Source organism: Petaurus breviceps, unplaced genomic scaffold, assembly GCF_028583685.1.
Source record: "Petaurus breviceps papuanus isolate PSGF00001 unplaced genomic scaffold, PetGlider_PUasm1.0 182, whole genome shotgun sequence".
Lineage (NCBI taxonomy): Eukaryota > Metazoa > Chordata > Mammalia > Diprotodontia > Petauridae > Petaurus > Petaurus breviceps.
Window position 1 is genome coordinate 1143927 of NW_027185786.1, and position 14334 is coordinate 1158260.

General features: G+C 48.5%; 1 protein-coding gene across 5 annotated transcripts in view; it reads right to left on the minus strand.

Annotated features, from left to right (window-relative positions):
* PSD4 (pleckstrin and Sec7 domain containing 4) overlaps window positions 1-14334 on the minus strand; it is a 60227-nt gene that overhangs the window by 19025 nt on the left and 26868 nt on the right. For 2 of the 5 annotated variants that reach the window (XM_069087519.1, XM_069087522.1), the window contains 2 exons: window positions 10940-11085; window positions 3119-4201 (listed from right to left, as the gene is read on the minus strand). In XM_069087519.1, the coding sequence (XP_068943620.1) occupies window positions 3119-4087 (969 nt within the window). In that variant the 5' untranslated portion in view covers window positions 4088-4201; window positions 10940-11085. Of the gene's footprint in view, window positions 1-3118; window positions 4202-10259; window positions 10338-10939; window positions 11086-14334 lie in introns of all 5 variants that reach the window. The other 3 variants (XM_069087523.1, XM_069087521.1, XM_069087520.1) reach the window with 2 other exon arrangements.

The following is a 14334-nucleotide window of genomic DNA, read 5'->3' on the forward strand; positions in this document are numbered from 1 at the left end:
GATATATGGAAAATGTGAAGAATAGAAAAAATGTCATAAGAATGAGAAAGGATAGGGGTGGCCAGGTGGCTCAGCAAGTAAGAGCACCGGCTCCAGTGTCGGGATGACCTGGGAATCAAATCTGGGCTCAGATACCTAGCACCACACCCAGAAATAGCTGGCCGTGTAACCTTGAGCAAGTTACTTAACCCTGATTGCTTAAAAAAAATGAGAAAGGATAAATGGATTGTTTGTTTTTTTTAAGCTGGGAAAGTTTCTTTAGATTCTAGAACATAATAGGTAAGAGTGGCTTATGAACACTTTGAGATATGATGATGTCTAAGAGCCAGTGTGGAGTCATACCAAACGAACTTCATTTCCTTTATTGATAGCATAGCTAGACTGGAAGGTCAAGGGGGTAGCACTGATATTGCCCTGGTCCCCTGGTCTTTAGAAGGCATTTTAAAAAGTCCCCCAGGATTTCCTGGTAGAGCTTTGCTTTAAGGCACAACAGTCTATAAGATGGTTGCCACAGCCCCAGAGACATCCACTTTTAGCTCTAATGGGATGGATGGTGGCCACTGACCTTCCCATTTGGGAGACAAGTTCCCAGACTGTGAGGTTTAGCCCTCCCCTCTGTCTGAGAAGGGTGATTTCAAAAGCTGATTCCAAAGTTTATTCTACTTTGCCAAATTTCTTTTCTAATTTCTGTTTAAATAATTTGAGTTTCTTTTGCCAGTTAGGAAAAGAAAAAGATCCATAGAGCTGCTACTGATATCTCTGTCACCTTATTTGTTGACAGGGCAAAAAGTATGGCCAGAAATGCCCATATTCCAAAAATGGCCAGAAAAGGGAGAGAATGCTTCTTTCATTTTACCTCCAAGCCTAAAACCAGATAGGCAAATAAAGGTTATAGAAGTAAAGCTTAGCTCACTCTAAGGAAACACTTCCTAACAATACAAACTGTTCCAAAGTGCAAAGGATTGTCATGGAAGGTAATAAATGTCTCATCAATGTAAGTCTTCAAATAGAGGCCGGATGACATTGGGCATTTTGCAGAGAGGATTCTTAGGTGTGGGTTCTACTAAATCAGGGGTTCTTAATCTGGAGTCTAGAGACTCCCCCACCAAGGACTCTGTGGATAGATTTCAGGGGGTCCATGACTTTGAATGGGTAAACAATTTACATTTTCATTTTTACTCAACTCTACTGAAAAATGAACACTCCCTTCGATTATGCATGTAGACAATAAAGTATTATTCTGAAAAGGGGTCCATAAACTTCATCAGATACTCAAAGGGGTCTGAGGAAAAAGAAAAGGTAAAGATCCCCTCTAACAGATGGTCTCTGAAGTCTTTTGCAAAGATATTGTGATTTTGTGATTATCGAGTCCAACCCACTCCCTTTACAGATGAGGAAAATGAGAGAGCCCCAGAAGTGGTACCTTGCCCGGAATGAACAGTTAGCCAGTGACCGAGGCAGGATGGAAGGCAGCTTTCACTCTGGGTCCATTATTCTTTTCATTACAACATGCTGTGTTTGGCAACAATTAGACAGCCTCCCTCTGGGGTGGTAGGAAACCATCCCTCAGAAGAACCAGACAGACCCCCTTGGAGCAGACTTCACCTCTTTCATAGGAAGAGATGAGGAGAGCTGGATTCTGCACCTGATTCTGATCAACAAAGAGCTGATGACTGAAGTGGTAACCATGGCGACTGTAGCGCATAGAATGAAGAGGGAGGCAAGAGGACCCGAGTTCAAATTCTGCCTTGGACCCGTACCAGCCGTGTGACCCTGGGCAAATCATTGTTTGCCTCATAATAATAACAGCTCCATCCTAGGGTTGTTAGGAGGTTAAAATGAAATATTTGTATAGTATATGCAATTACCTTCCAAGATGGTGTTTTCCACTTTGGAACAGTCCATATTGTTAGGAAGTGCTTCCTTAGAGTGAGCTAAGCTTTACTTCTATAACCTGTATTTGCCTATCTGGTTTTAGGCTTGGAGGTGAAATGACAGAAGTATTCTTCTCTCCCTCCTCTGGACCCAAATTTTGGAATATGGCACTATATATATATATATATATATATATATATATATATATATATGCTATTCAAATTATATATACATATGTGTATGTGCATATACTATATAATAGCATATATATGTATGTATACACACACACATATATATATATAGTACCACTATAAATGAAAGCTATATTATTACTATTTTTTGAGGCAACTGTGGTTAGGTGACTTGTCCAAGGTTATGCAGTTAGGAAGTGTCTGAGGCTAGATTTGAACTCAGGTCCCCTGAACTCCAGTGCCTGTGTTTTATCTACTGTGCCACCTAGTTGCCCCTATTATTACTATTATTATAAACAATGAGAATATTGGGAATGGAAGGTGAGGACTTCCCCTTGGGTAATTGTATCATAGGTATCTGGTCTGTACATCTTTAGTTGTATAAGAAGTCTGGAGTATGCCCTTGTCCCATGCTTCATCTGCTCCCCTGACCTCTCTATTCTCCTTTGATTGAGAACCTGCCTGCCATAGATGGCTCCACTAGGAAACTAGGAGAAGGGCCCAGGGGCTTCTAAAGGACAGGAAATCCACCCCATCCGCCCACCTCCCCCCCACACTGCCTCAAGCAGATAGTCTATGTCTCAGAGCGGAGGGGCCATGTCCAAGGGCACTATGGATGGAGCAAAGAAGCCGGAGCTCCAGGCTCTCCATCTCATCCTGATTTCAACTCTTTCCAAGGGTTCCGAAACACCTTAAAATAAGATGGCCCAGTGCTTCTGCAGAAGGACCCTAGGAAGAAGCATCTACAATAGCATGGTGAAAAGAACATGGGGAATCAGAGGACCTGGGTTCAAATCCTGTCTCTAGCACTTTTTAACCCTGTGACCCTAAGCAAGTCCCTTGATCTTTCTTGGCCTCAGTTTCTGCACATGTAAAATGAAGGTCTTAGACTGGATGAGTTCTAAGGTCCTTTCTGCTTCTGTTTCCTTGATGCTGGCCCCCAGAGACAGCTTTGCTGCTACCCCTGGTCCCACCCCCTCGTGCCAACCAGCTTAGCTCATGTTTCATGAGCAGACTCAACCCTCTTTCCAGGACATTGGATTCTTCCTTACCGACAAGGTCTCCTGGACCATCACAGGACTGGAGACAGAGGCAGGCACACTGGGACAATCCTGTTTCGCCCAGGTCTGATAATGCAGTTTGTAAGTGGGCACTGGATACAAGAGCTCAGTCTCCATACTAGGATCAGTTCCCTCAGCCTCTGACTCAGGTTTATCCTCTAGGTTCCAAGAGCCCCTTCTGGCCTCGAGCAGGGATCTCTGGGTCCACTGAGTCTCTGGTTCCAGCCTCCTTTGCTCAGTTCTCTCCTCTCCATCAGACATTGGGAAGCTCCAACAAGGTTCTTCGTGGGCACTAGTGACTGAGGTAGGGCTCTCCAGGAAGATGGGATTGTCAAAGAACAAACTCTCCTCCTCTTCCCCCCACTCCACAGGAGAACTGAGGGGCTCGTTTTGGGGAAACTCTCTAGGCTCCTCCTCCAGACTGCTGCTGTCTTCTTCAGAGTCGTCTGCCCTGAGCAGGGACCTGGAGCCGATGCCCTGGTCCTGGGAACCTTGGCCACGTGGGGAGAAGCTTGGGAGCTCCATGGGGGAAGGGATGCAGCGCCTTAGCTCTTCTCGGAACACATCTGTCTTTTCCAGCTCTTCTTCCAGGTCAAGGACACACATCTGGGCCTGTAGGATGCCAGCCCAGAACATGACCTGGGTGGAGTTGTTCTGGCTGTCTCTCCCTGAGTGCCGGTGCTCTTTTGGAGAACTGGGTGAGGCATCCCTATTTGATCTAAGGTAGTGTTCTGCAACAGGTGACACCTGTGGGCTATTGTTAGCACCCAGGATTCTGGGAATATCTTGGTTTGCTGGGTCAAAAACCCAGGCTTGGTCCATGCAAGGTCCAGAAACCTCTGGAGGGCCAGAGACTCCTCTTGGGGGGTCTCCAGAGACTTGCTGAAGATTCTCCCCCAAGTGGGTCAGGTGACATCCCACGGACTCAGGATGACCGGGGAACCCTTGGCCATCCATCATCCCAGGCAGTGTAGCAGCTGGCTGGGGCCCACCTGCCTCTTCTGCTTACAATCCCATTGTCTGCCGAGAGTAGGGCAGGTCAGAGAAGTCCCTGGGATGCACGGCAGGTCTACCCTGTAGAGCCAAAGCAAACACCAGTTAGTGAACTCTGGGTGAGATCCAGCATGGCCTCCATGGAAAATCACACCTCTGGTGGTGCTCTGAAGAAAACAGAAAAGCAAGGGGTAGCCCAAGTCCAAGCCTGGAAAAGAACCATCTGTTGGGGATGTGTGTGAGTGTGAGTGTGAATATGTGTGTGTGAGGATGTGAGTGTGTGTGTCAGTGTGAATGAGTGAGTGTGAATATGTGAATGTGTGTGAGTATGTGTGTGTGTCAGTGTGTGTGTCAGTGTGAATGAGTGTGTGTATGTTGTGAAGGGGGTGGAATTCCTGCTCAGACACAGGTTAACTGGAGTTCATGCCTTCCTTCTGTGGACTTTCTTTGATTTATCCAGTATACAACTCGTTTGTACACAGCTATTTTATGTTGTCTCCCCCGTTAGAGTATAAGCTCCCTGAGGACAAGGCCTCTCTGTTGCCTTTCTTTGATTCCTCAGCCCTTAGCATTTTCCTTGAGCAAGTCACTTAACCCCAATTGCCTTGCCTTCCCCCTCCAAAAAAACCCAAACCAAACAAACAGAAAAGAGAACTATATAAATCCTAGCTCTTTTTCTTCCTCCTTTCCCACCCCTCCTCTTCTGTTCCTTCTCTTCCTCCTCCCCCTCCTTTTCCTCCTCTTTCTCCCCAACTCCTCTCTCCCTCCTCCTTTTCCTCCCCTTCTCCTCCTCTCCCTCCCCATCCTCCTTTCCTCCTCCTCCTCTCCTTCTCCCTCCCCCTCCTCCTCCTCTCTCCCTCCTCCTTCTCTTCCTCCTCCCCCTCCTTTTTCTCCTCTTCCTCCCTTCCTCCTCTCCCTCCTCCTTTTCCCCTCTTCTCCCCCTCTTTTTCTCCCTCCTCTCCTCTTCCTCCTCCTCCCCCTCCTTTTCCTCCCCTTCTCCTCTTCCTCCTCCCCCTCCCCCTCCTGCATCATCCCAGCGCGTGCCCTTCTCTGGCCACGGCTGCACTATTTAGACCCGAGGAGGAGGCCTCGGGCTGGACACAGCTGCCTGTGCTCACGCACAAGAGCGCTCTGCACGCCGCTGGCTGGGGGACCCTAGACTCCTCACTCAGGATCCGGACGCACGGGCAGATGCTAATGTGGCTGCCTGGGGAGGCGCTTCTAGCCCGAGGCCGCCAGGTGGCAGGCAAGAGCTAGACCGGCCCGCCGTGCAGAGTCTAAGGCGCAGGAAGGGAGGAAAGCTCTGCAGGGGTCCTAGACCTGGGGCCAGAAAGGGCCTTGGGCAGCACCTCACTCCACCTGCTCATTGGACAGCTGAGGAAACTGAGGCCCGGGGAAGTCGGGGGACTTCAACACGGTCATACAGGCCGTTGGTGTAAAGGGTGGGATTTGAACCCAGGCCTGGCGCTCTCTCCACAGAGGGCTGAGTGAACAGGGGCATCCACTAAGAAAGACCCTGAACCCTTGGGCTCTGTCTCCAGCTCTGCTCGATCGCCTCCCTCCACAGGGCAAAAAAGCCTGCTTAGCTCACTGCTGCCCCAGAGCAAAGTCAGCGTGGATGCCCTTGGGGGCACACGGAAAGTGTGGTGGTCATCTGTGGGCAGGCTGCCTTATGCAAAGAAGGCAGAGCAGTAGGGAGAGAGCCGATTTAGCATCAGAAAACGGAGGCTTCAGTCTCAGCTCTACCTCGAACAAGACGTGTGACCTTGGGCAAGTCATTCAACTTTCCTAAGCCTCAGTTTGCTCATCTGTGAAATAGGGATAATCGTACTCTCTCTTACCAAGAAAACTAAGTAGAACGGGGCTATAGAATTGGTTGTTGCTGTTATGATTTTAGGTTTAGGGAATAATAAAGGTTAAATTGGAAGGCCTTGCTGGAGAGAGGGAAAAAGCCAGAGAAAGAGAAGAAAGTTTAGGGTAGGAGCATTCTGTACCCAGAAGAGAACAGAGGGAGGAGGTATTCAGCTCAGGGATCCTTTGCATTCTTCCCCCTCATTTAAGGAAACTGAGGCCCAAACAGGGAAACATGACTTGCCCAAGGTCACCTCATCCTGGTTTAAAGACTTAGTGGACAGAAACATCTGGATAAGGTGTGTGTGGGGGGAGGGATAGATCCTGGACCAAGCTGCAGGAAGTGATCAAGGCAGGGTGTGGTCTGGGGGTGGGGAACCTGTGCCTTCCAAGCCATGGGGTCAGGTCAGTTTCCTCATCTCTAGAAGGAGGGGGCTGGACCTGACCCTTCCAGCTCTAAGTCGACCATCCCATTCACTTAACCTGGCTAAGCCTCAGTTCCTTATCAATAAAATGGGGTAACAACCCTTGTAGCACCTACCTCCCAGGGTTGCTGGGAGGCTCAGCTGAGATGGAGAGGCCTTGCTAACCCTCAAGGCATCCTGGAAACATCAGCTGCCAGAGACTCTGACTCTGGTCCGGCCTGAGTCCTTCTAGGAAGCCCACATCTAAGAGACTCCCGACTTGAACATGCTATCGTACACATTCCTAACTAGAGTAGTCCCCCATAGGAGAAGGAGCCTCAGCTCTCATGTGCACAATGCTTTCTTGACATGTATTCACTTATTTGAGCCTTAGAACAATCTCTTCAAGGACGGTGCTATGCCCATTCTACAGATGAGGAGGTCAAGCCTGAAAGTATTTATGCCTTAGCCAAGAATTATCTGAGGCTGGATTTGAATTCAGGTCTTCCTGCACTCTATTTACTCACTGGGTTCCCAATACAGAGCACCTTGGCCCTGTATCAAAGACCTCCCTCAGTCCTTTGACTTTATTGAGACTCCTTCCTTGACCACGTGAGGCCTCATTCACTCTGTCCTGGAACTGCCGCTTCCCTTGGACAAAGTCCCATGATTCTTCCGGGTCTAGCCAAGACTGGTGACTCAGGGACTGGCTTTGCCCACCCCATTCAGGCCTGTGTGGCCGGAGGAAATGAATCGGAGAGGTCCCTGAGAGGGAGGGAGGGACAGACTCTGGGCCCATGCTCCAGGAGGGCAGGGAGCTGGCAAAGGAAGGAGACAGCCCAGGGTGGTCAGACCTCTGCCCCAGGAGAGAGAGATGTCTCCCCAGAGGCCCCACATCCTGCCAGGAAGGAAGAAAGAGCGTTGTTCATGCAAATACAGCCATTGAGACAGAGACAGAGAGGGGAGGGAGGAGGAGAGAGAGACAGAGAGAGAAGGAGGGATAGGGAGAGAGAGACAGAGACAGAGAGGGGAGGGAGGAGGAGAGAGAGACAGAGAGGGAAGGAGGGATAGGGAGAGAGAGACAGAGACAGAGAGGGGAGGGAGGAGGAAGGGAGAAAGATAGAGACAGAGAGAGGAGGGATGGGGAGAGAAAGACAGGGAGGGAGGGGAGGGGGGAGAAAGACAGAGACAGAGACATAGAGGGGAGGGAGAAGGAGAGAGAGACCTGATGAAGTTTAGGAACCCCTTCTCAGAATCTTGTTTTTAAAGGCTGTTGCGGGGTCATTTCAGTCATTTCTAACTCTTCCTGACCCCGTTTGGGGTTTCCTTGGCAAAGACACTGCAGTAGTTTGCCATTTCCTTCTTCAGCTTATTTTATGGATGAGGAAACAGAGGCAAGCAAGGTTAAGTGACTTGCCCAGGGTCACATAGTATCTGAATCTGGATTTGACTCAGGCCTTTGGGACTCTAGGCCCAGTGCTCTATTTTCTGTGCCACCTAGCCACCCCATAAAATGTAATACACAGGATTAAAAAGGAAACCAATTATAGTGAAATACAGTTATCAAAACATACGTATGTATACAAACATATATGAGTATGTAAGTATGTAGAGCAGGGTTTTTAACCTGGGTGCTCTAAACCTGTCTATGTGTGTATATACACACATACTAGCACACATTTCACATATATAATGTTATATAGGTATATATGCACACATACATATTTTATACATAGCATGTGAGATGTGTGCATATGCCATACAGGCATGTGCCACAAATACGTGGTGTTACACATGTGAGGTGTGTATATATATATATATATATATATATATATATATATATATATATATTCTCTCTCTCTTTCTCACAAGTGTGTAGTACCCATGTTAAGAACACTGCTCTAATTCTACAACTAAGTACCCTGGCTCTGATCTCCCAATCACCTCTCACTTATAATAGCCCCCTTTGGTCTCACTGCTTCAAATATCTCTGCCAAAAATCTTCCTAAGTCACAGGTAGGAGAAAAGGAGGAGAAGGGAACAGTATTTATATCCCATCTATTACATGCTAGGAACTGTGCTAAACATTTCTTTTTTTTTTAAATAATAAATATAATCTCATTTGATCCTTATAACAACTTGTTATTAGCCCCATTTTACAGATGAGGAAACTGAGGCAAGCAGAAGTCACTTCACTTGCCCAGGGTCACACAGCTAGTAAGTATCTGAGGCTGGATTTGAACTCAGGTCTTACTGACTTCAGGACCGGTTGTCTATTCACTGTGTCACTGCTGCCTCTAATGATCATGACCAGGTCACGCCCCTACTCAAAAGACTTTTGGCGGTTTTCTGTTGCCCTTGAGAGAAAATGCAGTTTCTTTAGCTTGGCATTCATAGCCTTCTACAGTCGGGCTCCTACCTATCTTTCCAGTTCTGTCATACATTATTCCTTTCATATACCCCACATTCCAGCTGAACTGGACCACTAACATCTCCCCAAATCCCATGTCCTGTTGCTTGCTTCCTGAGCCTGGAAAGATTCCCTGCTTGGGTCAGGGATGGTCTTTTATTTTCCTTTATATCCCCCGTGCACAGTGCCTGGTACACAGGTAAGTAAAGGCTTAATAAATGGTCGCTGATGGACTGACTGATCGACTAATGCATTGGTATAGAGACTCCTCACTCTGCTCCCTCTCCCCTCTCCGCCTTCTGCGTCCCAGTAGAACCTGGACTTTCATACCTCTTCACCACATTCCCTTGCACACATCATCAGCTGTTCAGAACAGGGGGTGAATTCTGCTGTTGTTGAATGGAAGGCAGACCAGGGGTCTCGGGAAGCCCTGTCTTATCTATGAATGGCTTTCACAAACCTCTGGCACCAGTAAATGCCCCTTGCTTTTCATGCTATGCCTGGGCGCTCTTGCTGTTTGAGGAGGGGGCTCTAGGCAGATGGGTTTCCCAGTTGCAATGATACAGTACGACTGTGGTTAACTTCCTGACCCTAGGGAGGCTGCAGTCTCTAATGCAGATGCTGCTGCTCAGAACCTGCTGAAAATGATGGTGCAGAAGCCTGTAGGCCTCTGGAAACCTGGAACTCCCACCTGCCATGTCACATGGTTGGGTCTTGCCCATGGGGCAGGCCCTCCACCCTCAGCCTCTGGATGCTCGAGAGTTCTGCAGTCATCGGCCTAAGGGAAGCTAAGCTCCCTCCTAGCCCTCCCTTGACCTTTTCTTGGCATTCCTTTGGATTTCTTTGCAGGGTCCCCAGCAGGTGGGGTAAGTGGAAGACTTAGGGCTGGCCGAGAGGCGCTTCAGCCTGTCAATAACCAGGAGGGTCCTGGCGGTGATGGAGGAGGCATGAAGAATATTGCCTTTCCATCCATCACAGATGCCCGGATGCTTGGCTGGAAGCCAGCATGGGGGAGCACAGGAGAAGTACTCTCTGAGGTAGGCCGGAAGGAGGGAGGTGAAGGCTGGGAGGATGTGGCAGGACGCTCTTAGCCCAGGGTTAGATAGCGTGCCAGAAATGCCTGCTCAAGATTGATCAGTTAATCATCACATAATTAGCCTTTCATCTTCTCCAGGCTGGGCTTTCTCACAAGACCATAGCTTTAGAAATGCAAGGGACCTTAGAGGTCATAACTCCTGCCCTTTATTTTACAGATGAGTCAACTGAGGCCCGGAGGCAAAAAAAGACTTCTTTAGAATCACATAGATAGTAAGCATCTTAGGCAGGATTTGAACTCAGGTCTCCCTGATTCCAAGGCCAGTGTACTATCCACCCACCCCTCTAGAGAACATCTCTCATAGGACTCTTTCCATATCCTTGCTCAGAGCTCCCTTGTCCCTTCCCAGACCCTTCTCAGGGGGTCCACATCACTCACCCCTCCAGGGCTGGAAGAAGGAGTAAGCTGGCCCAGACCTCCCCAGGGAGCAGCTCCAACCTCCAAGGTCCGTCCTCCCTGACAAATAGGGCAGCGTTAGCTAGCTTCCGCCTTCCGCCCTCCAGCTCCCAGTCACCTCCCCTGTGGTTCCCCCAAGAGCTCCCCGTTCATACACTTCCTGCCCACAAGATGTAGCTTTACCCAAGGCGGCCCTCCTCTTCCCCTTTCTCTTTTTGCTGCCCCCTGCTCTGCCCAATGGCTGCCCACCTGCCCCTGCACCAGGCTCAGAGTCGGGGCCAGGCCTTGCCCTACCCTGGTTCTCATAGGGATTGGGGTTGGCGGGGAGACAGGGTCCCTTCCCAGCCTTGATGACTCTCAGTCATCACTATATAAGCCCATCTCTTAGGCTTCTCTGGGGGACCTGATGTGGATGAAGGAGGCAGGTTGGGTGCCCATTTCCTCTGCTTTCCCAAGCTGGAATTCCAGCTTTGGGGCCTTTTTATCCAGCATGTGTATGTTTGGAGGACCTGCCCATGGGGTGCTCTAATCACCCCCGCCCTTTCCTTGCAGGCTTTTACAAAGACACACTTGATCTCCACACCTCTTGGGGGCACAACAGGGCAGAGGCTGATATCCTCCTTCATCAGAGGTACATTCTGAAAGTGAATGAAGCGACTTACCTAAAGTCACACTGCTAAGTCAGTCTTGGAGCCCAGGTAGAAGTGGGGTCTTCTGACTCGCAGCCCAGAATGCAGTGCAAGCTGAGAAATACACCTTCTCCTCCCCTTGCCCTCAGGCTGGAAGTCCAGCTCTGGGTCTGGTTTAGCTGGGGGGGATTAACAAATGAGGGAGGGAGGCGCATTAACAGGTGAGAACCAAAGAGCCCTGGCTTGAGATCAGTCCCCAGGCTGCCTCCAGTTCCTTCTTCCATGACTAGAGAATGTTCTTGGAGCCACAATGGTCTAGGATCTAGGCCAGTTTAGACCCCATGACTAGGTCTAGACTGCACAAAGATGTTGAGGGAGAGGCATCCTTCTCTACACAGGCCCCAGAACCAAGGCTGAGCTGACTAGCAGGGCATCTCAAACTGTAATGGATCAAGGCCCCTTCCAACTTTAAATGCAAGTGTCTGTGGTCCTATGAACAACAATTAAGGCTAGGCAACTGGGACTTTGCCTCAGGGCACTGATATCCAGGGGGTGCATTTCTTCCCAGTGATTTTCTGGCCTATTGACCCCAAGACTTTCAGGCCTTTTCTAGGCCCATGTCATGATTGACCCCCAAATCTATATCACTGTCCCTCATTTCCTTGCTTATCCCAGTCCACCACTCACCAGGGTCGAGTCCCTGTCACACCCTTCTCTCAACATTCACCTTTGCCCAAGGCACCTTTCCCCACCCAGAAATAACTAGGTCTAGATTCTGGGGAGTGGTCTGCTACTCCTCAGGTACAGCTATCAGCTAAGCAGGCTGGGCCAGATTGTCTACCACACTTCCTCCAATCCATCCTTCTGCCCTTCCCCAGGGAATTCACCCCAGGAGCAAGAATAACTAGTTAAGTCCAGTCAGTGACCTTAGAGTCTCACCCCTCTTGCCTTACGTCATGCAGAGCCCAATCCCCAGCCTCAGCCAGTCTTTAATATACAAACTGGACAGACAGCTCTCAGTAGGGCAAATCCCCCCTCTTGCCTCTAACCCTTTCTTCTGGGAGCATAAACTCACTTCCTGTTTGCTTAAAGAGGAAGTTGGGTGGTGGCAGGTAGTGAGTGGGGTGGAAGGGGCCTGCAATCTTGAGACAGAGCTGCTCTATGGGGTAGAGGGAAGGGATTGGATTTCCTGGAGGGGGGGGGCACCTAGGCTCAGCCTCAGGGTTCTCAGATCCTAGCCCATCACCACCGGATACATTCTCACATGCACTTCAAAGATCAGGGTTGTCAGCATCAAAGTGTCCTGACTTCCTTGTCAGATGTATTTTCAAGTAGCTTGGCATCATCACTAGCAATGGGTCTAGGGGTGATAAGGCTGGGGACATGGGCTAACAGATTCTAGCATTGCCCTGGGCAAACATGCTTCTAGATGTATTTCCTTTGGGTACTCATCCTTTCTGAGAAGACCCCACTGGTGCCACCCATATAGATGGATTTCTCCCACTTTATTATGAAGCCCTTAAAGTACAAACTGGACAGGCAGCCAAGCAAAGCCTGTTGAGGGACAAAAGAACATCCCTCTTGCCTCTAACCCTGTCTTCTCCCATTTATCTGACCTCTCGTCCTCAGTCTCCCCTGCTGGGTCCCATATAGGCATAACCCACTGCTTTTCTGGTCTCTGTTCTCCTTCTCTGCTCTCTGTCTGGCTGTGATCTCATCAGCTCTCATGTCCAGTTATCTCTAGGCAGAAGACGCTCACTTAGCTCTCATCTCTCATCTCTCTCTTGAGCTCCAGTCCCATATCTCCAATGGACTGTTGGAAATTTCATCCTGACTTCCCCTTAAACTCACTGTGCCCCAGAGAGCATTCCTTCCTTCCCCCACCCCCTCTCCTCTGTCATTATTGAAGGTAGCACCATTGTCTTGGTCATCCAGAATTGCACCTTCAGAGTCGCCTTCTAATCCTCCCTCTCCCTAACTCCCCTCCACATCCAAACAGCTGCCAAATCTTGTCAGCTATGTGATGCAGAGAATAGATCGCTGAGCCTGGAGTCAGGAGGACCTGAGTTCAAATCCAGCCTCAGATGCTTTACTAGCTATGTGACCATGGGCAAGTTACTTCATCTCTGTCTGCCTCAGTTTCCACATTAGTAAAATGGGGATAATACTAGCACCTACCTCCCAAGGTTATTGTGAGGATCAATTTAGAATAATTGGAAAGTGTTTTGCACAGTACCTGGCACATAGTAAATGCTACATAAATATTAGCTATTATTAGGAGCTATTAGTAATTTTACCTGCTTGACCTCTCTTGTATCCCTCCCCTCTTCTCCATTCACATGGACAAAATTCTTGTTTGGACTATCTTTCCTCTTCACTTGTAATCTTAAAAGAGCTTCCTAATTGCTCTCCTTTCCTTGTCTCTCCAATCTTCAATGCATCTTGCACACACCTGCCAAAATTATATTCCTAAAGCACAGGTCAGATTATGATACTCCCTTCCTTAAGAACCTTCATTGGCTCCCCATTACCTCTAGAAATACAAATGTCAGGGTTTGGCATTTAAAGCCCTTCACCATCTGGCTCCGGGCAATCTTTCTAGACTCCCCCTCACACACTCTAAGTTTTAACTGCACCAACAGACTCATTATTTTCTCTACACATCATTCTGCCCTCTGCATCTAGGCACAGACCAGCCATGATGATTAGAATCTCCCTCCTCACTTCTCCATCTCAGGATTCCTAGTTTCCTCAAGCCTCAGCTCAAGTCCCACTTCTTCTAGGAGGCCCTTCCTAATTCCTGCTTGGGGGTTACTCTTTTCCTCACCTCCCCAGAAATGACTTTGTATGGACTTGGAATTGAATTTGTGTTGTACAAAATGTGTGCTGTACATGATGTTTCTTCTCAGTAGAAAGTAAACTTCTTGAGCTCAGGGATTGTAACATTAATGTCTCCAAATTCCCAGTCCCTAATACAGTGTCCTGGCATACAGCAGGTGTTTAATGAATGCTTGCTGAATCTAATCGAGAGCTACATACAAAAGCCAGTCAGGCTACTATAGGAAAAATTGTTTAGTCTTAGGTTAATGAAATGAATTAAATTAGACTCACAGGACTTTAAATTTGGCCAACTCTCTTGTTTCACCTAGGAGCACCTGAAGGCCAGAGAGAGGAGTGCTTTGTTTAAGGTCACACAGGCAGAAAATTTCAGAGCTAGGTTTTAAATCTTTTTTTCTTCCCAATTTTTTTCCCAATTGAGCTACAGGGGAAAGAGCCCAAGGCAGGTACAACCCAAACCTCTCCCTCACTCCACCCATGCCCCTTAGGAAGGGCAGGAAGTGATTACCCAAGAGACTCCCAGAACCTCTCATCTCCTGGCTTGGATTCCCAATAGCTGGAGGTCAGTGAAATAACTTTTAAAACACTCA